General features: G+C 37.1%; 1 protein-coding gene across 1 annotated transcript in view; it reads left to right on the forward strand.

Moving 5' to 3' along the window:
* ADAM10 (ADAM metallopeptidase domain 10) overlaps positions 1-25,056 on the forward strand; it is a 110,709-nt gene extending 85,653 nt beyond the window's left edge. The window contains exons 10-16 of the mRNA XM_060005890.1: positions 50-233; positions 8,120-8,270; positions 9,074-9,257; positions 10,174-10,282; positions 10,754-10,974; positions 20,832-20,958; positions 22,724-25,056. Coding sequence (XP_059861873.1) covers positions 50-233; positions 8,120-8,270; positions 9,074-9,257; positions 10,174-10,282; positions 10,754-10,974; positions 20,832-20,958; positions 22,724-22,818 — 1,071 coding nt within the window. The 3' untranslated portion in view covers positions 22,819-25,056. The remainder of the gene's footprint in view (positions 1-49; positions 234-8,119; positions 8,271-9,073; positions 9,258-10,173; positions 10,283-10,753; positions 10,975-20,831; positions 20,959-22,723) is intronic.
* The last annotated feature ends 313 nt before the right edge of the window (positions 25,057-25,369 follow it).

Raw genomic sequence — 25,369 nt, forward strand, 5'->3', positions numbered from 1 at the left:
AAACCTTATTTTACTTCCTGTTTATGTAACTCTATATTCTTTTTGACAGCATGATTCTGGAACAGAGTGCACTCCAGGAGAATCTAAGAATTTAGGACAAAAAGAAAACGGCAATTACATCATGTATGCAAGAGCAACATCTGGGGACAAACTTAACAACAATAAATTCTCACTCTGTAGTATTAGAAATATAAGTCAAGTTCTTGAGAAGAAGAGAAACAACTGTTTTGTTGGTATGTATATTTTCCCAGCATTTTATTATGAATATTTTGAAACATTCAGAAAACTTGAAAGAATTATATAGTAAACACCTAGTATGTGCCCACCACCTATATTTTACAGTTGTTAGCACTTTAATACATTTGCTTTATCACACTTGTCAATCTCTTCATCTCTCAATCCATATTTTTTTGTTGAAATTTAAAGTGCATTGTGGATATCGGTATACTTCAGTCCTAAACACTTTAGCCTACATAAGTAGAGTTCAATTTAAGTAAAGTTCAATATTGTTTGTGGTGTTTTTGTTTTTCACATAAGTGCAATATACAAATCTTTTTTTTTTTTTTTTTGCGGTACGCGGGCCTCTCAGTGCTGTGTCCTCTCCCATTGCGGAGCACAGGCCCCGGACGCGCAGGCTCAATGGCCATGGCCCACGGGCCCAGCCGCTCTGCGGCATGCGGGATCCTCCCGGACCGGGGCACGAACCCGCGTCCCCTGCATCGGCAGGAGGACTCTCAACCGCTGCGCCACCAGGGAAGCCCGCCATATACAAATCTTAAGTCCACCATTTGATGAGCTTTGACAAATACATTTACCTGTGTAATCTAAGCACCTGTGAAGATGTACAACATTTCTGTCACCCCACAAAGTTCTTTCATTTCCTTTCCCCATCAATCTTTGCACTCCTCCTGCAACCATTATTCTGATTTATTTCTCCATAGATAAATTTTGCTTATTTTATTTCATATAATTGGAATCATACAGTTTGCACCCATTTGTGGAAGGCTGCTTTCACTCAGCATACTATTTTGAGATTCATTATTAGTATTTTGTACCATTTTTTTCCCCCACTGAATAGAAGTGCATTATATGAATATATCACAGTTTGCTTATCCACTCTCCTATTGAATGGAACACTTGGGCTTTTTAGGTTTGGGTTAATATGAATAAAGTTGCTATGAATTTTTTTCTTACTGTGGTAAAATATATATAACATAAAATTTATATTTAAACTAATTTTAAGTGTACAATTCAGTAGCATTAAGTACATTTACAGTGTTATGCAACCATCACTGCTTTTCCATTTTCAAACTTTTAAAATCACTCCAAATAGAAATTCAGTAACCATTAAGCAATAACTCCTATTTCTTTCTCTCCCCAGCCCCTAGTAACCTCTAATCTATTTTGTGTCTCTGTGACTTTGCCTATTCTAGGTACCTCATATAAATGGGATAATGCTTTTGTATCTGGTTTATTTCACTTAGCATAAAATTTCCAAGATTCATACAAGTTGCAGCATGTATCAGAATGCCATTCTTTTTTATGGCCGAATAATATTCCATTATATGGATATACCACATTTTGTTTATCCATTCATCTGTTATGCCTCTCGTAGGGCATTTAATATGTTCTAAATATTCTACCTTGTATTATGTTTTTGGGGGTCCTTGTCCTATTTTACAAGATTTTAAGTTACTTGAAGGCAAACACTGAGGCCTGCTCATATTGCACATAAACAACACTCTTATAGATGAGTTAAACATATGGCAGCAAAGGAGAAAGAATTGAGGAAGGTTTCCAGATAAGCACGGCCTTTCATTTTTTTAGCTGCATTTTTTAAAATAAATTTATTTATTTTATTTATTTATTTTTGGCTGCATTGGGTCTTTGTTGCTGCACGCAGGCTTTTCTAGTTGCGATGAGCAGGAGACTACTCTTTGTTGTGGTGTGTGGGCTTCTCATTGTGGTGGCTTCTCTTGTTGCGGAGCATGGGCTCTAGGCATGCAGGCTTCAGTAGTTGTGGCACGTGGGCTCAGTAGTTGCGGCTCGCGGGCTGTAGAGTGCAGGCTCAGTAGTTTTGGCTCACGGGCTTAGTTGCTCCGTGACATGTGGAATCTTCCTGGATCAGCGCCCAAACCCATGTCCCCTGCATTGGCAGGCAGATTCTTAACCACTGCGCCACCAGGGAAACCCTGCATTTTTTTTTTTTTTTTGAGGTATAATTGACATAACACTATGGCCTTTTGTTTTTAATTGAAATTTATACAGAGATAATTTAGATTCACATGCAGTTGTAAGAAATAATGGAGATTCCATATACCCTTCATCCAGTTCCCCCCAGTGGTAACACCTTGCAAAACTGTATAGTATCAATACACTATTACATATAGCAAGGATATTGACATTGACACAGCCCACAGATCTTATTCAGATTTCCCCAGTTTTTCCTGTCGTCATTTCTCTGTGTGTGTGTTTAGTTCTATACAGTTTTATCATGTGTAGGTTTATGTGCCCATCACCACAGCCATGATAAAGAATAGTTCCATCACCACAAGTAATTCTTTTTTTTTTTAATTCTTTTTTTGGCTGTGTGGGGTCTTTGTTGCTGTGCGCGGGCTTTTCTCTAGTTGTGGTGAGTGGGAGCTACTCTTTGTTGCGATGCGCAGGCTTCTCATTTCAGTGGCTTCTCTTGTTGTGGAACATGAGCTCTAGGCGCCTGGGCTCAGTAGTTGTGGCATGCAGGTTCTAGGATGCACGGGCTTCAGTAGTTGTGGTGCACAGGCTCAGTAGTTGTGGCGCACGGGCTTAGTTGCTCTATGGCATGTGGGATCTTCCCAGACCAGGGATCGAACCCGTGTCTCCTGCATTGACAGGCGGATTCGTAACCATTGCACCACCAGGGAAGTCCCACCACAAGTAACTCTTGGCGTTGTCCTTTTATAACCACACTCACCTCCCTCCTGGTATCCCTTCAGCTGCCCCACTATTCTCCATTTCTAAAATTTTGTCACTTCAAAAATGTTATATAAATGGAATCATACAGTATGTAACCTTTGGGATTTTTCACTCAGCATGATTCCTTGGAAATTAATCCAAATTGTTTGCCTGCATCACTAGTTTGTTCCTTTTTATTGCAGGTGGTATGTGTGTACTACAGTTTAACGATTTTTCTATTAAAGGATATTTGGGTTATCTTCAGTTTTTGGCAGTTATGAATAAAGCAGCTATAAACAGGCTTTTCATGTGAATATAAGTTTTCATTTCTCTGTGATAAATGCCTCCAAATCCAACTGATGGATCAATGTAGCCGTTGTTTGTTTTTATTTATATGAAACTGCCAAACTGTTCTCTAGAAGGCTGTACTATTTTATATTCCCACCAGCAGTGTATGAGTGAACTAATTTCTCTCTATCCTTGTCAGCCTTTGGTATTTTTATTTTATCCATTGTGATAGGTATATAGTGGTATTTCATTGTACCTTACTTTGTATTTTTCTGATGACTAATGACATTGAATATCTTTTCATGTGCTTTTTTGCCATATGTATATCTTCTTTGGTGAAATGTCCATGTTTCTTGGCCATTGAGTTTTTTTGGTTTTGTTTTTTCTGTTGAGTTTTGAGGGTTCTTTATATAGGCTAGATGCTAGTCACTTGTCAGATATTGGTCTGCATATATTTTCTTCCTGTCTGTAGCTTGTCTTTTCACCCTCTTCACAGTCTTTCCCAGAGCAAAAGTTAAATTTTGATGATGTTCAAATGATCAATTTTTACTTTTATTGATTGACTTTTTCTTATAAAGCCTTCTTTTTCTTTTAAAAGGGCAGATTAAAATTAAAATTGATGTTCTCATTTTTGTTATTGTTGTTATCAGTGGTAGTTTTTCTAAATCTTCTTAGTGTAGAAGTGACACATAGATTCTTCATCTGTAAACTGGGTTTTCACAATAAACTTCCTGATTGAAAGTGACTTTAAAAATGAGCATATTTGGGGCTTCCCTGGAGGCGCAGTGGTTGAGAGTCCGCCTGCCAATGCAGGGGACACGGGTTCGTGCCCCGGTCCAGGAAGATCCCACATGCCGCGGAGCGGCTGGGCCCGTGAGCCATGGCCGCTGAGCCTGCGCATCTGGAGCCTGTGCTCCGCAACGGGAAAGGCCACAACGGTGAGAGGCCCGCGTACTGCAAAAAAAAAAAAAAAGAGCATATTTGTCTTTCTCTGTCTGACGTCACTTAATATGATAATCTCTAGGTCTATCCATGTTGCTGCAAATGGCATTATTTCGTTCTTTTTTATGGCTGAGTAATATTCCATTGTGTGTTAGTGTGTGTGTGTGTGTGTGTGTGTGTGTGTGTGTATACACACCACATCTTCTTTATCCATTCATCTGCTAATGGACATTTAGGTTGTTTATATGTCTTGGCTCTTGTAAATAGTGCTGCAGTGAACATTGGGGTTGCATGTATCATTTTGAATGAGAGTTTTCTCCAGATATATGCCCTGGAATGGGATTGCAGGATCATATGGCTTTAGTTTTTAAGGAATCTCCATAGTGTTCTCCATAGTGGCTGCACCACTTTACATTCCCACCAAGAGTGTAGGAGGATTTTTTTTTCTCTGTACCCTCTCCAGCACTTATTATTTGTAGAATTTTTAATGATGGCCATTCTGACTGCTGTGAGGTGATACCTCATTGTAGTTTTGATTTGTATTTCTCTAATAATTAGCAATATTAAGCATCTTTTCATGTGCCTGTTGGCTATCTGTATGTCTTCTTTGGAGAAATGTCTGTTTAGGTCTTCTGCCCGTTTTTTGATCGGGTTGTTTGTGGGGTTTTTTGACATTAAGCTGTATGAGCTGTTTATATTTTGGAAATTAAACACCTTGTCAGTAGCATTGTTTGCAAATATTTTCTCCCACTCTGCAGGTTATCTTTTCATTTTGTTTATGGTTTCCTTTGCTGTGCAAAAGCTATTAAGTTTAATTAGGTCCCATTGGTTTATTTTTGTTTTTATTTCCATTACTCTAGGAGACAGATCCAAAAAAATACTGCTGCAATTTATGTCAAAGAGTGTTCTGCCTATGTTTTCCTCTAGGAGTTTTGTAGTATCTATTCTTATATTTACATTTTAATCCATTTTGAGTTTATTTTTGTATGTGGAATTAGAGAATGTTCTAATTTCATTCCTTTACATGTATCTGTCCAGTTTTCCCAGTACTACTTTTTGAAGAGACAGTCTTTTCTCCATTGTATATTCTTGTTTCCTTTGTCGTAGATTAACTGACCATAAGTGCATGGGTTTATTTCTGGGTTTTCTATCCTGTCCCATTGACCTATATGTCTATTTTTGTGCCAGTACCATACTGTTTTGATTACTGTAGCTTTGTAGTATAGACAAATACCAGAGAAAGACAAATATCATATGATATCACTTGTATGTGGAATCTAAAAAAAGGATACAAATAAACTTATTTACAAAACAGAAATGGACTTACAAACACATAAAACGAACTTACGGTTACCAAAGGGGTTAGCAGGGACGAGGGCATGGGGAGTAGATGAATTAGGAGTTTGAGATTGACATATACACACTGCTATGTATAAAATAGGTAAACAACAAGGACCTACTGTATAGCACAGGGAACTATACTCAATATCTTGTAAGAACCTATAATAGAAAAGATTCTGGAAAAGAAATATTTACATAGATGTATGTATGTATAACTGAATCACTTTGTTGTACACTTGAAACTGACACCACATTGTAAAATATCTATACTTCAATTTTAAAAAAAGAAAGAAAGGGGCTTCCCTGGTGGCGCAGTGGTTGAGAGTCCGCCTGCCGATGCAGGGGACACGGGTTCGTGCCCCGGTCTGGGAGGATCCCACATGCCGCGGAGCGGCTGGGCCCGTGAGCCATGGCCGCTGAGCCTGCGCGTCCGGAGCCTGTGCTCTGCAAAGGGAGAGGCCACAACAGTGAGAGGCCCGCGTACGCAAAAAAAAAAAAAAAAAAAAAAGAAAGAAAGAAAGAAATAACATTTACATAAGATAGAAAAAAATGAGCATATTGCTTTTTAGTATTATGGGAAGGAAATTTGTTTCTTAAATTACCATGAAATATGTACGTATTATAATTTTGGTATTTAAACAGCCCCTTTTCCTTGTATTTAAGCTGTTAGCAAATAGCTGATTTGAAGTAATATTTTTGTATGAGACGAAAACTAACGTGTAGTAAATATCGCATGAATGGTTTTCTGACTTCTGTTGTTTTTCCTTTTCTCCTAAATTACGTCACATGAATTATAAAATGATTATTGCTAGACTAGAAAAATCATTATTATTTACTTAGTATATATTTGCATGTGCATGCTTCTAGCTTTTGAGAACAAAAGAGATGCTATAAAATGAAAGAGAGAGGGAATTCCCTGTCAGTCCAGTGGTTAGGACTCGGCACTTTCATTGCCATGGTCCTGGGTTCAATCCCTGGTTGGGGAACTGAGATCCCACAAGCCTCGTGGCATGGCCAAGAAAAAGAAGAAGGAAAGAGTGAGATGTAGCTTCAGTTACCTCTAAAATTTCCTTTAATGTTTGATGTGGTCAAGGATAAGAATGAAGTTTCTGAGTATAAAGCTAGGCTTTCTAGAATATTTTTGATTCAGACGTGCATTGTTTTAGGTTCCTGTGCTTGAGATATGTTCCCTTCCACTCACTCAGTTCTCAGTTTGAAGGCTGTGCTACAACTGTTTTCCACATTGATTTGGTATAACAGAAAGAAAAGAGCACCAGATTTTAGATCTAGAAGACCTGGGTTTAGACTGTGTTTTGTCCATAGTGGGGCATATGGTTTCCAGCAAGTCACAAACTCTGTGAAAGTTAGTTTTCTTTTCTCTAAAATGAAGACATTTGATTCTTTTTATTTCCCTGCAGGTACTGAAATTCAGTGATTTTATGTTCTTACTAAGAGTAGCATTCTTGTTCCAATTTTAAACTTCACTGGCAAAATCAAAGAATTTTTAAAAAGAGCCTAAAAATCTTTCTGAAATTATTCACTATGCTTAGACCAGACAGCCTAACCTTAATGAACTAAGATTTGACCCAATATTGTTAGACTCTGGAAATACAAAATGTGTAAATAATACATGGTTCTTCCCTTAAGGAGCTTGGTCTAGCTGACAAGCAAAACTAATGTACATTACAAAAAGAATTTACTAATTGACCAGGATACAGTCAGCCAAATAGAATGTGGGAAATTCCATAAAATAAAATGACCCAATTTCTTTAACAATAGTGTAAAAATAAAAAGAGGGGAGGGAATCTGTTACATATTAAAAGAACTTAAGATACATGTCAACCAAAAGCAACCATGGGGAGAGGGGTTGGGGGAAGCTTGTGTGAAACTTGGTTCAAATAAACTAGTGTAAAGAGGTAATTGAAGAAAATTGAACATGAATTGGCTATTAGATGCTATTAAGCATACTGTTAAGTTTTTTAGATGTGTAATGGTATTATGGTTAGATTTTAAAAAGAAAGAACTCCTTATCTGTTAGATTCATCTTGGGATATTTGTTAAGAGCAGCTGAATATGTTAGATGGAGTTGTTTACAGCATATTGTTGAAGTTGCTAAAGCTAAGTGATTGGTACATGGGAGTTCACTATACTTATTCTTTTACTACTTCTGTGTATGTTTGAAATTTTCTAACAGAAAAGGTTTAATTTTTTTCTGCTTGATGAAACACTGACTTACTTTGTACTTATGTGCTAAAAATATAAATAGTACAGTCATTGTTCAGTAAAGCTCAGTGTGGCATGGCCTAAATAGAATGCTACCACTTCTGTGAGGGACCTTAGAAGGGAGCATCAGGTCAAAGTCCCTCACTGTACAGCTTAAGAAACTGAGGCCTCAAAAAAGGGAAGTGACTTGCCTAAGGCCACATTGCTAGTTAGTGACCAAGCCACTGTTATAATTAGATCTCCTAATTTCCAGATTCCTAGTTTGTTCTACTTTTCTTATTCTTCGAAATTTTCCTTTCTCCTTTTGTTCTGCGGCTTTAAAGAGTTTATAAATTTTAAATAAAATTAATGTTGCATATAATGCTTACTTTGTCTTATTTATTTTCTTCAGAATCTGGCCAACCTATTTGTGGAAATGGAATGGTAGAGCAAGGTGAAGAATGTGATTGCGGCTATAGTGACCAGTGTAAAGACGAGTGCTGCTATGATGCAAACCAACCAGAAGGGAAAAAATGCAAGCTGAAACCTGGAAAACAATGCAGGTACCTTGCTAATTCCAGTAGTGTTCATGTTCCTGGGAAGTCACCTGAAGGCAGTTATGTCAGATTTCAAACTGAGATTAGGAGATGTATGTGGTTTTGGAACTTTGTTATTTGTTGTTGGTTTATTTTCTGGAGTAGTAGTATTTAGGGCACTGTTGTTGGCAGATTGAACTACTTGTAATTGCAGTTTGTGTGGTGGGTGTTAAAAAAGGACATGCAAAGGACACTCAATAAAATACATATTATTTAATGCCTAACTTTAAAAATGTGACTTTTGTCAGTAGTTTTAGAATCTTAACTTTAAATATTTAGATAGTATGGATTCCATACACTCCTGTAACTTAGTTGTCATATAATTTTATTTCACTTGCCAAATTATTTTGGTAGTGATAGATATAAGCAGTAGAATATTGTTTGTGCAGTACTTTTAAAATGGATGTTCTGTGTATCCTAGTTTGATTTTAGTGTATAAATGTGAGAAAAGTTGATAAATTGACTAATGTGTATCTATGAAAAACAATGATGACTTGCCTAATATTTAATCCCTTTTCTATTATAACCTTTTACTATAGGCAAATAGAATAGAATAAGAAACTCAATATAGTATGCCTTCATTTTAAAAACAAGATTCTTAATCACTTTTCTGCACTTAATAGAATGTTGAAATTTAATAGCCTCTTATTCCAATAAGACTTGTTTAACAGTAACATACTTAGCATTTATGATTTAAAAATTAGGACTGTATCTATATGTATAGGAAATATCCTAGTGATTTTCTTTACTCACCTCAATGTTTCTTCTAGTCCAAGTCAAGGTCCCTGTTGCACAGCACAGTGTGCATTCAAGTCAAAAACTGAGAAGTGTCGGGATGATTCAGACTGTGCAAAAGAAGGAATATGTAATGGCATCACAGCTCTCTGCCCAGCATCTGATCCTAAACCAAACTTTACAGACTGTAATAGGCATACACAAGTGTGCATTAATGGGGTAAGCATTTGATTTGTATGTTGTTTATTTAGTTTTATGAAACCTTTTTCAGGATAATTGTTTGTTGCCACTTAAAGCCGCATAAAGTAATTAATCTCGGTCCCTATCTATTTCCTCACAAAGCTGTGAATGCATTATGTGGCATAAGTGCCTGGTGGCATTTGATTAGTTATTGACTTGTCTTTCATCTTTCTACTGCATGCGTTTGATACTCTCTAGAGAAAAATAGTTATGTAACTAGGCATGTAACTTTGTATTTCTTTTAAGTTTTATAAATTAACATTTTAATACTCTAAGTAAAAGAACTCTCAGTTATTTCCTCTGAATGTGAAGCCTTTAAAGCTTTCTTGGCTAAATAATCACTTTCCTCTACATGAGGAAAATTTCATTTTTCTCTCCTTATAAAGGAGCCATAATAACCAACATAAAGTCGATGCTCATCTAATCTCCTTCTCTGTTTTTGTTTGGTCTAGATTTTTAAGTTACCATTTCTTTAAAGATTTACTATCTTATTTGCACTTAATTTTTTTTTTTTTTGTGGTACACGGCCCTCTCACTGTTGTGGCTTCTCCCGTTGTGGAGCACAGGCTCCGGACGCGCAGGCTCAGCGGCCATGGCTCACGGGCCCAGCCACTCCGCGGCATGTGGGATCTTCCCAGACCGGGGCACGAACCCTTGTCTCCTGCATCGGCAGGCAGACTCTCAACCACTGCGCCACCAGGGAAGCCCCTGCACTTACTCTTTTTAAGATGTGTTTATACCATCCATTTCTGATACTAATCTATGCTTCCCCCCCGCCCCCCGACTTGTATTTCTACTTAATTATTTTAGTGTTGGAGGTGTTTCTGTCTGCTCTTGTCAACAAGAGGTTTGACTGTATAGGGATTAAATAATTGGTCTTTTATTTTTCTTTCAGCAATGTGCAGGTTCTATCTGTGAGAAATATGGCTTGGAGGAGTGCACCTGTGCCAGCTCTGATGGCAAAGATGATAAGGAATTATGCCATGTCTGCTGTATGAAGAAGAGTAAGGCTTTTAAAATGCAAGAGTATAAAATCTGTTTCAAAAACCTTATTTTCTCCTAAATTTTAAGTGTTAAACTTTGATATACAGTTGGGACATAATTTCCAGCTGAACTGATCCTCTTGAGAAATTTTAAAATGTAGTATAGAATTGTGTTTCTAGTATTATGGTCCCTACAGTGTTTTTAAAATGATAAACTAGATAAAACCTGCCAGCATTTTTACAATAATTAATATAAATACCGTTAGAAGGATTTAAAGCCATTGTAGGCACTAAGTCAGGAGTTACTGGTTGTTTGTTTATGCTCTAATATTTAAGGTGAATTACCAGTGGTGTTATCTAGTCTAACTAATGAAAGTCTATATAACATGTCATGGTGATGATTTTAGGCAGTTTCTTCCTTTCCTCCCTCTCTCCCGAGCTAGCCCGATAGGAAATCTGATCTTCAACTTATATTTGACACTTCTTTTGCAGTGGAGCCATCAACTTGTGCCAGTACAGGGTCTGTGCAATGGAGCAAGTACTTCCTTGGTCGAACCATCACCCTGCAACCTGGATCCCCATGCAATGATTTTAGAGGCTACTGTGATGTTTTCATGCGGTGCAGATTAGTAGATGCTGATGGTCCTCTAGCTAGGCTTAAAAAAGCAATTTTCAGTCCAGAGCTCTATGAAAACATTGCTGAATGGATTGTGGTAAGTATAGTTTTTATTTATAAAGAAACCTTATCTTAAAATGATTTGATCATAATTTTACTTGGTTAGAGGTCACCCCTGTTATGAGAAAATCACTTCTTTTCTGTTTATACTGGAGTTATAGTTGACCCTTGAACAACATGGGTTGAACTGCATGGGTCTACTTATAAGCAGATCTTTTTCAATAGTAAATACTACAGTAGTACACAGTGTGGAGTTGGTTGAATCTGCCGGTGTGGAGGAACCATGGATATAGAGAACTTTGGAGGTGGTTGGCTAACTATGATTAACCCGCCACGTTCAAGGGTCAACTGTATTTTATCTGAAGAGTGATTTTTAGGGCTTCCCTGGTGGCGCAGCGGTTGAGAGTCCGCCTGCCAATGCAGGGGACACGGGTTCGTGCCCCGGTCCGGGAGGATCCCGCATGCCGTGGAGTGGCTGGGCCCGTGAGCCATGGCCGCTGAGCCTGTGCGTCTGGAGCCTGTGCTCCACAGTGGGAGAGGCCACAGCGGTGAGAGGCCTGTGTACCGCAAAAAAAAAAAACACCTAAAGGTGCCTTCTGGCACTATGGTAAAGTGAAAAGGGTACAGGCTTGGAATTACACGAGGATTCAGATTATCCTTCTGACGTTTGATAATTCTGTGACTTCAGGCAGCTTACATTTCTTGGCTCCCTTACTTCCCTGTTTTCAACTCAAATCCAGTTCTTATTTTCTTTTTTTCTGATCATCTCTAATAAGAAAAAGTTGAGATCTAGTATACTTGTCTACTATGGGAAACAGTGTGTTCAAAGAAAAAAATCTGATAATTGGAATCTCAGAGTTATGTTCTGCTGAGTTTATGTTGTTGTGCCAGATGTTGTAGGTTTTCTAGATAGTAAATCATATCATCTAAAAATAATATTTTTTCACTTTTCTCCATTATGTTTAATTTTGATTCATTTTATTTACAATTTCAAAAACTCATTCCTATTTTAAAATATTTAATAGAAATGATCTTTTTAGTTAAAGTGTTTTTAAAACCTTTTTTCATATTTTAGATTTGAGGATTTTGTGAAATACTTCTTACAATGAATTTTAGCAATGTGAAGTCTTGTGCTCTGGAACTGATTAATCAGGCACTTTTAGGTTTATGCAGATTTGCCTTAAATGGGTATAGAACACTGTTATTTTAAATCAGTGTTGACATTCACATGCCACCCTTTCAAATAGCATGGTCCATAATGCCGGAAGAGTACCGTTAGGCTGTTGCTGCATTTGTGGGCATTAATCAGATCAAACAGTACGATAAACAACAGCCACTTCCTTACAAGTTATTTGTCTCATTTGTGTTACTTGCAGAGTTCACCTGCATAGCAGAGTTCATTTTGTTACACTGGTCTTTCATCATGTATAAGGAAAGTGTCCTTCTAGTTAGTAATGTAGGTTATTAGTTTGCTCTGGTAAGAAGCTGTGAAAGGGATGATGGGTTAGTTTCACTGACTTTCCTTTCCATTGGTACCTGGTGGCTCTTTTATCTCCTTTCCACAGTATACTATGGAATCTTTTTTCCTCATGAGGGTAGAGTGGGAAGAACCTTAACAGTTTAATAGTTCAGGACGTGAGTTACTGACTGCTATAGGCACCATGGAAATGATGTAATAAAGACTTTTACTTTCTTTTCCGGGGAAAAGTTGTTTTTGACAGTAATGTTTGAATGTAGGCTGAATGCCTACTGTGTGTCTCGCCAGGAGATAATGATAAACATCCTTTGGATTTATCAAGGGGTCACCTAGTTCTTGAAAAGTTGGAGAGCATTCACCAGTAAATCTGTTAAGACCCTGTACCACTGTCTCCTTTTCATTAAATGGATACATTGGTAATTCTTTTTCATTTTCTTCCATAGTTACTGATGTGTTCACATTTTTTGCACCTTTTGTGTTAGGTTTGACATAGGAAACCACCTTTGACCTTGATTTTTTCCAAATCTATCACTGTATTTACCCCACACTTTAAAATAATTGCCTGTTAGTTTGTGGCTTTTTTCTTTTTAATTTGTTCAGTTTTATCAGGAGTTCATCTTTTTATTATTATTTTGAAAAGAGTCAACTATGTTTCTCATTTTTTAATTAATGTCTTCTTATTTTGCTGTAATTTTATGAACCTAGATAAGTATCTGGTGTTCTTTATGAAAGATTTAGAGTAGTGTTTCCAAGTGCTTCACAGAACACTAGATCCATAGGTTTGGTGGTCAAATGAATCTGGACAATATTGCATACTATAGTCCCCTCTTAGAGATTTGTGATAATATTGTGAGAAGCCCCACGATAAAAAATCTTTTTAACTTCATTTTCCAAACTTACCTGACCTTTATTCATATTGTACGTGAGAATTACCTAAGGGCTTAGACCAATTAAGTCAGAATCTCTGGGGATGGAGTATAAAGTGTTTGGGTCATTTCAAAGCTCCCAACTCTCAATTCTGATGATCAACTGGGATTGAGAACCAACCATTCATGTAGAACAGGGGTTGGCAAACTATGGCTCATGAGCCAGATTTAGCCCACTGCCTATTTTTGTATGGCTTACAGCTAAGAATGGTTTCACGTATATAAGTAGTTGAAAAAAATCAAAATAATATTCTTCTGGGGACTTCCCTGGTGTTGCAGTGGTTAAGAATCCTCCTGCCAATGCAGGGGACATGGGTTCGAGCCCTGGTCCTGGAAGAGCCCACATGCAGCGGAGCAACTAAGCCAGTGCACCACAACTACTGAAGCCTGCACGCCTAGAGCCGGTGCTCCGCAATTAGAGAAGCCACTGCAATGAGAAGCCCATGCACTGCAACAAAGTGTAGCCCCCCGCTTGCCGCAACTAGGGAAAGTCTGCGCATAGCAACGAAGACCCAACGCAGCCAAAAATAAATAAATAAAATAAATTTATTTTTAAAAAAAAAGAATATTACCCGTAACGGAACTAATGGCCATAATTAATTTAAAAAATATATATTCTTCTGAAAATTATATGAAATTCAAATTTCAGTGTCCATAAGTAGTGATTTATCAGAACATGGCCATGGCCATTCAGTTATATATTGCTTATGGCTGCTTTTGCACTTTGAATAGTTGCAGCAGAGACTGCTTGGCCCCATAAAGCCTAAAATATTTGTCTGGCCTTTGATAGGAAGTTTCTGCCAAGCCCTAATCTAGACCAGTGGATCTCAAAGTGTGGTCCCCTGACCAGCAGCATCAGCAGCACCTGGGAACTTGATAAAAATGCAAATGATCAGGTCCCACGTGGACCCCTGAGTCGGTATGTGATGGTGCATGCTAAAGTTTGGGAACCATTTTTACAGTCTCTGCAGTGTAATGACTCCTTTTTAAAAGACTTGTAACCGAAATTTTCTACTTTGTCTTCCTGCTGTGTTGAAAATGGAAGGTGGTTGTGGACCTCCAGAGTCCTTTGTTGCCTAGTAGAATAGGCCTCATAGATATCACTACCGAAACTTGAACAACAAAGATGCAGTATTGTCACAGGGCTTAGCATATGGTAAGGAGTCAGTATGTGTTTGCTAGATGAATGAAGCAGATAACTGTGTCATAACTTATATGGAAAAGAAAAAATCATACATATTATCCTAACTTTGAAGTTGTAATGTTTTCAGGTATCTCTCAGTGGTATTTTAACCTGCTTGCCCAGGCTAAGTATAAAGTAACAAGAAGATTAGTAGCCAGTTGCTTTCGAGAGGGGTGGTGCGTGGAGTGTTGAAGGATAAAAGAACATTTAGTCAGAGTCCAGACAATGGTATCTTCTGAAGGATGAAGGGACGCTTTCTGCCCCTGCAGGATGGCATAATCAGTATCCTGACAAGGGACTGTGGGTCCCACATGGTCTTGTGACTACCCGGAAGTCTAGAGCGTGTTTGCTGTGACTGAGAGTTGTTATCACTGGAAATTCACCAAAAGGGTTATATGATTAACTTTTTCTAGAGATCTTTAAAACCAGCTAAGATTATCTTACGTCTGAAGAGACTTGATGGCTTGTCTTGCCCCTTCCCCCTCACAGTTTTTTGAGTGAAACCTGTTTTATTGTTTTGTTAGCCTATAGGTCCTTTTTGTTTATTTAGATTATTAAATAAAAAACTATTGTAATTAGAACATAATAAATTAGACTGGCAAATTTTGACCTTTCATTTTTGTCATTTTTACTTAATTTTTCTACTTTGTGTTCTTTTGGCCATGTAAGTGGATGTATTGAACATCATCTATCTGTTTCTTATGTAGAATTATTTTCTCAGACTTGATTTAGTACTTGTTAACTTCTAAGCTGTTTTTTAAACTTGGATGTCTTTGTCTCTTAAGTTTCACTTAACACCCTTGTATCTATGAAAGACAAGAGCTTGACTCGTAATTTACATTCATTAAATGCCTGTTGAATGAATGACAGCTCTCTTTTATTTCAGACTCTTAACAGGTGGACAAACTGTGATCTCTTTTCTGAGATGAAACACATATATTGCACTTAATAGCCTGGTTGGTATTCTTTTTCCAGATTTTATAGTATATGAGAAAACATGTGATTTAGCATTTACCACTCTCTGATAATTCTCTCTTGAAGGGGGCATTTAAAAAAATCTTCTCTACCAAAGGTGACCATATTTACTAACACTCTCAAATGCACTATTGTTTTGTTTAGTTTTTCCTTGCTATCTTCTATCCACTGCGATATTCTATTTCTGAGAGCTACTATCATTGTCACGAAAACATCTCAGCTTTGGGCTTTTGAGGTATATAGTTACCTGGAAGATTTCAGAGGAAAACCAGGAACACTGCTAGAAGGGACTGGAAATTCTCAAGGACCTGGGTGCCACATTTTCGTAAATATCTTTTGATCTCAGCTGGGACTCAGTCCTTTTGACCTTTGTTTTCTACGAAGTTATAACCACTGTTAAATTCAGGCTTCCTCTCTCCAGTCTGCTTTTGTTACTGCCATACTACTTGCATCTCTATTTAAAACTGTATAGGTACTGAAAAACTGGTATTAGAAGAGGTGTCAAACCATAATTTTTTATGTCCTCTGTTGTAAGAACCTTTTGCATTATTTGTGCGTGCGTGCAATCTAGATATAATAAATAAATATTATAAATGAGAAGTGTTTCTCTAAGTCAGTATTTGGAGTAATGACTCACGTGTAATAACTAGTCCAACAGGTACTTTTTGGTAGAGTATATACTGAGTTTATAGAATATAAATTCAAAAAGCTTGCAGTCCAGTTTGGGATAGAGAGGATAAGCACATAGAAACATATTTTCAGTTCTGCATCATGTTTTCACAGGAAATAGGAGAACCTATTTGGACAAGGCTTCTTTAAGGATGTGATAGCAAAGCTAAGTTCTTAAGGACTAGTAAGTAGAGGGACAGGTGGATGTTTTGTTAAGAGAGAGCAGCTGAAATAGTCACAGACATAAGAAATATTTTAAATAAAAATTTTTTTCACTTTTATCCTTTTGAAAAGTGTGATTATCCTTTTTTTTTTTTAATTGACAAAGTAATATGTTGAAAAGTAAGCCGCCTTTTTTCCCTGGAGCCCAGTCCTTTCAAGACGAGTTTCTTATATATTTTTCAGAAACTGTATTTTTACAAGAAAATATATTTTAAAAAGACAAGTGGAATCATATATTTACTGGGCCGCAGTTCATTGTGTGCTCTGTTTTTTTATCTCTGTCCCACTTAATGATTTATCTTGGAGATCTTTGGTGGGAAGCTTTTTTTTTTTTTTTAATTTATGGCTGCGTTGGGTCTTCGTTTCTGTGTGAGGGCTTTCTCCAGTTGCGGCAAGCGGGGGCCACTCTTCATCGCGGTGCGCGGGCCTCTCCCTATCGCGGCCTCTCTTGTTGCGGAGCACAGGCTCCAGACGCGCAGGCTCAGTAGTTGTGGCGCACAGGTCTAGTTGCTCCGCGGCATGTGGGATCTTCCCAGACCAGGGCTCGAACCAGCATCCCCTGCATCGGCAGGCAGATTCTCTACCACTGCGCCACCAGGGAAGCCCGGTGGGAAGCTTTTGAAGAACGGTTTTACATAGAGGAATGACATAGTTCTGTGTTTTAAGTAGTTGTAACACTGATGACCATGTGGAAGACTAGAAGGAAGGAAATGTGTTCGAGAATATAGTGAACGTCAGGAATGGAAGGGCGTCTCCCATAACAGAACTAGCCCACCAGCCTGAAGGTAGTAGGAAGACCCTTGACCCTTTGTGCTTATAAAATGGATCACATTAGAGGTGATACTGCCTTTCCAGAGGGTATTTGGAAATTACCAGTAGTTGTCAGAGTAACTGAGGGACTCTACTGGCATTTGATGGATGAGGGCCATGTATGCTAAACTTCCTGCATTGCTCAAAATGGTCCTGTACCACAATGCCAGCATATCTACACTGAGTAAGAAGCACTCATCTGCATCCTAGTCACGGGCATGCTTGTTTAAAATGCAGTTCCCTGGGCCCTCCACCAGAACACTGAATTGTAAGTAATGTTTTACTGGAACACAACCACGTTCACCTGTGTTGTGTCTTATCTATGGCTGCTTTTGTACTACAGTGGCAGAAATGAATTGTTTTGACCAGGACCATATGGCCCACAAAGCCTAAAATGTTAGTTGTTGGGCTCTTTATAGAAAAAGTCTGCTGACCCTTGGTAGAGATCAGTAGTTCTCAGTCTTGGCTGCATAGTGGAATCATGTGGCAGCTTTAACAAAACTGCTGATGTCAGGATCCCACCCCCACCCTACTGGAGCCTGGGATTTCGTCCAGGTATCTGAGTTTCCAGGCGATTCTAATGTGTAGCCGAGGTTGAGAACCACTGGTATAGAGCAGGAAGAGTACTTGTAGCAGTACAAGCTGGTGATTTTGGTTCTTAATGATTTTACTGGGTCAGAGTGTCAGAGTTGCAGACAGGAAAGGTAGGAGAAGGTCTTAACTTCATTGAATGCCACATTTAAAAGGCCTCTGGATGCTTGGAACATGACAAAAGCTGTGCATATAGTTCTGCATGTGACAGTAGGCAGAAATGAAGAGAGGAATCAGCCAGCACTTGAGTTGACAGACTGAGGACAGGACTTAAACCCTGCCTTTTTTTTTGATAAATAGCAGGTCTGTTATTTGAGGATGAATAAAACAGGAAAAACAACAGGAGCCTGTGGGAAATTTATTTAACAAGGGAAAGGGAATATTAACCTAAAGACTCACAGGGAAGAGCAGTGCTCTGAAAATTATTTTCTACAGAAACCAAAAGAAAGTTTTAGAAAACTATCTGGCAATCTCAGTAGGATGCAAGAAATGGCTTCTGAAAAGTAGATTGTAAGCTGTGGTTTCCAAGCCAGATTCAGCCCGGCAAATGTGTCTTGTATGGTCTACCTGTTGTTTTTAGAAATTTTGAATGAGTTGTTAGCATTTAAAAACAGATTTCATGTAAAAATTCAGATTTGTAGCTTCTCTTTAAAGATAAATCTTTCGGCAGTAAGGCTGACTTGCATCACCCCTTGCTCTCTCCTTTCTTGAACACTTCATTCCTAAAGGCAATTAGGTGAGGCCAAGCAAGGCATCCATGCCTGGTGAGGGGAGCTGTACTGGCACAGGGCAGGGTGCCCTTTGAACCCTGTGGAGGGGTGACTGGCTTGTGATGTCAGAGTACAAGTATTGTGAGGAGGGTGTCTGCTTAGGAGGGCCAGTTTTTAAAGGAACTAGGGCTCCTTGGAGAAATGACTGATTCCAGTGCTGGGGCAGGGAAAGAACAAGATGAACCTGTAACTCCTTGTGCCAACTGAAGTGCTCAAAGAATGGTGAGGACATGCCCAAAAGACACAATAATGATAGTAATGGATTATAACCCATTAAGGAAAATAGGAAATCATGAGGGAATAAATAAATTTAAAGTTTTATGAAGAATAAAATATTTATATAGTTCTAAATTATGTCCGTACAAAATACTCATTGACTACAAAAGAGAAGAGTATCTTTTTGGTAAAGTTTGGCAGTTAACACCTTGGTCAAGTGATCCAGTTAACGTCCTTAGTAATGAGATCAAAGTCATGTGTCACCTGGTTGGATGCAATGAGAAGAATACAGCATCACTTCTGAGATATTCTTACTAAAGATGTATGACCTGAATCTAATAATAAAGAAACATCTGAGAAACCCCAATTGAGGGACATTCCAATGCAAAATAACTGACCTGTAATCTTTAAAAGTGTCAAGTTATATAAACTAAGGGAAGACTGTGGATTGTTTCCAGATTGCGGGGGACTAAAGAAACACAGCTGGTAAATGCAGCACAGTTCTGAATCGGATGGCATTGGGACATATGGCAAAACTTGAATGAGGAGGTCTGAGGATTAAATGGTAGTGATGTAACAATGCCAATTTCCTGATTTTGTTATGATTATCTAGGAAAACCCCCTTAATATCTAGGAAAACCCCCTTAAGTTGCAGGAACTATATGCTGAATTGTTCAAGTGTAACAGGACATCATGGTAGCAGTTTACTCTCAGATGGTTCCAGATTTTACAAACTTCTTTGTACTGTACTTGGAACTTTTCTAAAAGTTTGGGATTCTTTCAAAATTAAATTGATATGTTTTTATATATATATATATATATGAAAGGCTTTATGCACACACGGGGAAAGTGGCTTGGGGTATTTTACCACAACATTCATTTTTATTTCAGCTTCTGTTTCTTTAATTATATTGTCACTGCTGGATAAAGAAAACAGTATAGAAGTAGTAGACTGCTGGTTTTAAGGCCCCAGATCCGAGAAGCGCTTCTTAAATGGGAGTTTTATTGGCAATAATTAGCAATAACTATATATGTATTATAACAATCTGCGTAAGCCAATATAAGGTTCATAGTTTTCTAGTTGTTACTATTGTGTATGATGTTTATTAGTACATGCTATCTTAATACAAAAATTGAATATTTTGAATTGCAAAATAGACTTAAATTTATTAAGAATGGCAACAGTAATTTTTCTATAAATGAGATTATGTCAGTAGTTTTTGAAGGTTTTTTGTTTGGCTAATTGATTTAATTTGACTTAAGTTGGAAATGAAATTTTTTAGTACCTTCTTAGAGGTAAACTTTACCTGCTTCTAGAATGTGTGTATCCTTCCACTTTTCATATTAAAGAAGACAGTTAACCTTTAAATAAGTGAGTATATATGTAATAGATATTTTATATATATATATATATATATAAAATGAGAACTAAGATACATTGTATAGGAATAATTTAATAACAGTAGTCTGGGACTCAAGTTCCAAATGAAATAGAGAAACAGGAAAGAGGGGTCTCAAAAAAGATAGAATTTCAGTCTTAGCTTTGATGATTAGAAAAAAATATAGGTTAAAGAATATTTTAAAAATCTATCTAGTAGAATTTAAAGCAAGTTATATACCTTCTAAGTCACTGGATAGTATAAAAAGCAAAGTCTGTAAGAGTAACAGGTAAAAGAAGGGAAGGAAGTATTTAAATCAGAAAATATTTAGTAACATGGGAAAATGCAATATAAACTATATGCAGGATGACCCCAGTTTTGCACGTGTGTTTTTCTGAGTATGACAAACATAGTTATATAGAAAAGAGACTGAAATGAAAATAAGATTTAGTGGTTTCCTCTAGGAAGTGAAATTATGGGTGATTTTTGTTTTCGCCTTTGTACTTTTTATTTAGAGATTAATATATATGTGCTTTTACGTGATATCTACAACTCCCAATGAACAGATGTTCTTTAAAAATTAAAATGTAATGTATCCTATTGTATATTTTATATAATGTAAAATACTCTAAAATATTTTATAGTTTTTTCAGTGGAAAAATCTGTTTATTTCTAGGCTTATTGGTGGGCAGTATTACTTATGGGAATTGCCCTGATCATGTTAATGGCCGGTTTTATTAAGATATGCAGTGTTCATACTCCAAGTAGTAATCCAAAGTTGCCTCCTCCTAAACCTCTTCCAGGTAAGACAATTTGAGCAATATTTTTATTACTCAGAACCATTTAGCAAGTAGAACTGAATTATAAATGAGTCTTCAGTAACTAATATATAATACTTTCTCCTTGAGAATGGGATTATTGGATGAATTATGTAGTTGATTTTTAAGTGTGTGTTTTTTTTGTTTTTTTTAATCAACCCAGTCTAGCTTATGGCTGCCGATTTAATGCTAATATATCCTTTTTAAAAAATGCTAATATATCCTTTGCTAATGCTAATATATCCTTTAAAAAAAAATCCAAAAATCTTCCCTTTTTGGTTTTATTATGATAGACTACTTCTAAATGATTGTTCTTTCTATTCTAATAGCTATGCTTCAGTTATGGTTTTTAACGTTCGTGCTCTTGAAATATTTTCTGGCACGTAAAGTCATTTTCCCTAGGGATGATGCTTATGGGGAAATACAAGTTCCAGTCTGTGGGAGAGTCGTAGTGTAGAGGCTTCAGTCACCAAACAACCATAGTTATTCTCCATCTCTGAAAACAACTCCTAAGGTTTTGTCTCCACCACCCTTTACCTCTCAGGGAGACAGGGCTGGGAGGAGATACCCTCTTTAGACAAGGGGATTTGGAGAAGGAGGGTAAGGAAGCAACTGCTGTGGGTTGTTTAGGCCCCCACCTGTCTCTCCCACCCCCTCCCCAAGGTAGGTGTCGCTTCCACGCTCCCCTCGGGACACCTGCGAAGTAGGTGTGGGACAACACTGTCCCAAGGCCCAGGTAAATGGCAGTAGTTCCCTCTCCTGCCCCCCACTCACTTCTCATTGAAGCCTCTTGCCTCAGGCCAAATCCACTGCCCTACACAAAGTTGTTTAAAGCTAGGGGTTTCTTATAATTTTCTCCATTTTCCCTCAGTTGTTCCCCTATATTTACCTATCTTAAGGCAAGAGAGGTCAGTGGTCATGCTGGGACAGTATCTTGGTGGGAATCAAAGGAAATTTGATTTTGATGTCATTGCTTTTTGTAAATTAGCAAGTTAGCACTCTGGAACTGATGTCAGTTTCTTAGGGATTTCCAAGGGCCAAGTGACACTTTTTAGATACATTACCAATTATGGCCTCATTTAATGATGCAATTCTTTTAATTTCATTTTAAGGATTTTCCAGCTCTTAACTGTTGTTTATTGAATGCTCTCAAAAACTGTTGAGCACTTTTTCGTGAATTATCATATAATCCTCACAACAGACTATCTGAGTTAGTTATTATCCCTGTTGTACAGACTTGTTAGTCATCTGAGTTTCAGAGAGGCTAAGTCATTTGCTCGAAGACACCCAGCAATTTCTTCCTCATGGAGTCTCTCCTCAGACCCATATTAATCTAATAGTTGTAGCTGTTAAGCACTTGAAATGTGGCTAGTCTCAATTGAGATGTATTGTAAATATAAAATACATACAGACTCTGAAGACTTAGTATTTAAAAAATGAAATATTTCATTAATGATTCTTTATATTGATTACATCTTGAAATGATAGTATTTTGACTATATTGGGTTAAATGAAATAAAAATATTATTAAAATTATTTTACCTGTTTCTCTAACTTTTTTCACTGTGGTTACCAGAAAATAGAAACTTACATATACGGCTCATATCATATTTGTTTCGGACAATGCTGATCTAGAACCTTTTTTCTTTCCCCCCCCCCCCCTTTTTTTTTTTAACTGAAATGGCAGCTTTGTTTTTAAAGATTAAAAAGCTCATGGTAAATCTCTCTTGCTTTTGTTTGTGACGCACAGGCACTTTAAAGAGGAGGAGACCTCCCCAGCCCATTCAGCAACCCCAGCGTCAGAGGCCCCGGGAGAGTTATCAGATGGGACACATGAGACGTTAACTCAGCTTTTGCCTTGGTTCTTCCTAGTGCCTACAATGGGAAAACTTCACTCCAAAGAGAAACCTATTAAATCATCATCCCCAAACTAAACCCTCACAAATAACAGTTGAAGAAAAAAATGGCAAGAGATCATGTCCTCAGATCAGGTGGAATTACTTAAATTTTAAAGCCTGAAAATTCCAATTTGGGGGTGGGATGTGAAAAAGGAACCCAATTTTCTTATGGACAGATATTTTTAACCTAATGGCACAAAGTCTTAGCATATTATTATGTGCCCCGTGTTCCCTGTTCTTCGTTGCTGCATTTTCTTCACTTGCAGGCAAACTTGGCTCTCGATAAACTTTTATCACAAATTGAAATATATATATTTTTTTCAACTGCCAATCAAGGCTAGGAGGCTCGACCACCTCAACATTGGAGACATCACTTGCCAATGTACATACCTTGTTATATGCAGACATGTATTTCTTACGTACACTGTACTCCTGTGTGCAATTGTAAACAGAAATTGCAATATGGATGTTTCTTTGTATTATAAAATTTTTCCGCTCTTAATGAAAAATTACTGTTTAATTGACATACTCAGGATAACAGAGAATGGTGGTATTCAGTGGTCCAGGATTCTGTAATGCTTTACACAGGCAGTTTTGAAACGAGAATCAGTTTACCTTTTCCTTGTGATGGAGTTGGTTCTGATATTCATTTTGTTTTATCAAATGGCTGCTAAGAGCACAAGAGTGATGATGCTGAAGAACACAGTTAAGTGCAAACTGGACATATGCAGCATACTACTACTTCAGGCTTAGTTCTTTATGTAAATGTCTGATTTCCACTTACTTATTTTAAACTTTCTAATTCAATTCCATTTTTGAAGTGATAGGTGAAGTTTTATTCATGTTTGGTAGCAGTTATGTCAGTGAAATGATTCTTTTTATTTGCAGCCTCTTATTTGTATGCTAATTATGTTTTGGTTTTGTCTGATACGGAAAAGAAAAGCTGTGTCTCTATTTTATCAAAATATTTGAACAGCGTTTTCAGCATATCATCACTGATCATTGGTAACCACTAAAGAAGAGTGATTTGCTCAACCAGTAGTTAAAATTGTAGCTAGGCCTTCTGACATTTTTTTTCCCTAAAATATTTTAACTGCAATGAAGGTGAAACAGCACAATGTCCCATTCCAAATTTATTTTTTAAACAGGTGTAAATAATTGGCTTTTTAAAGAAAGAAGGCAAAAGCATTTAATGTATTAACAGGCTTATTGCTATGCAGGAATGGAAGGGGGCATTACAAAAAACCTTTAAGCTTGTGACATATTTATTGCTTCTTGTTTTCCAGCTATATCACTTAAATTAGAAGTAAACAGCTATGATTTTCCTGGCTTCACATAGGAGGCAGATTTAGGGAAAGTTGAAAAGATTTGTGTTTGGCTTTTTTTCTTTTTTCTTTTTTTCTTAAGAGTATAAGGTTTACACAATCATTCTCATAATGTGACGCAAGCCAGCAAGGCCAAAAATGCTAGAGAAAATAATGGGATCTCTTCCTTGTAAACTTGTACAGTATGTGGTGACTTTTTTCAAAATACAGCTTTTTGTACATGATTTAGAGACGAATTTTGTACATGAAACCCCAGATAGACTATAAATAATTCTAAACAAACAGGTAGGTAGATATATATATGTAATTGCTTTTAAATCATTTAAATGCCTTTGTTTTCGGACTGTGCAAAGGTTGGAAGTGGGTTTGCATTTCTAAAATGGTGACTTTTACTCTGCAAGAGTTATTAGTAACTTCTTGAGTGTGGTAGACTTTGGAACATGTACATTTTTTGCTTGTAATGTTATCCTGTGGTAGGGTTTTGGCAGGTACATACTGCCCCATTTTATTTTGAGTCTAAGTTAAATGTTTTCTGAAAAGAGATGCGTGCACTGAACTCTTTCCACTGCAAATCAAGATGTGGTAAAACAAAAGGATCAAGACAAATGAGATCTAATACTACTGTCAGTTTAATGTCCACTGTGTTTTATACAGTATCTTTTTGTTCACTTTGGAAATTTTTACTAAAAATTGCAAAAAATAAAGTATTGTGCAAAGATGTAAGGTTTTTTGAAACTTGAAATGCATTAATAAATAGACTTGATGAAATTGTCTTGAAGGTTTCATACTCTTTGAGCTCTGAGAACTATCAAAAGAAGCTTCCGGCAAGGCAGCTTGTCCTTACTAAATGAAAGAGATTGTTACGCAGAAAGGATGGTCTCTTCCCACACAAGTACAGATATCTTTATTCCTAATTAAGACTTCATGTAAAAATTTTATTATTAGATATCTCTTTCTACACACAATGAACATTTGAAAAACAGTCTCAACTGCTTTACATTATTTCTAATCAATATTCAAAGTGCTTAAACGTGTCTGTCTTAGCAGAAGAGCTGAGTCATTTTGGAAACTGGTCTCATATATATTTTGCAAAGTTTTGAATGCTAAGTACCTCATTTATTTTAAAAGTCTAGTTTGATGATAAGTGTATTTAAAAAATTTGAGCCACGTTTT

This window comes from Delphinus delphis, chromosome 2 (genome assembly GCF_949987515.2).
Source record: "Delphinus delphis chromosome 2, mDelDel1.2, whole genome shotgun sequence".
Lineage (NCBI taxonomy): Eukaryota > Metazoa > Chordata > Mammalia > Artiodactyla > Delphinidae > Delphinus > Delphinus delphis.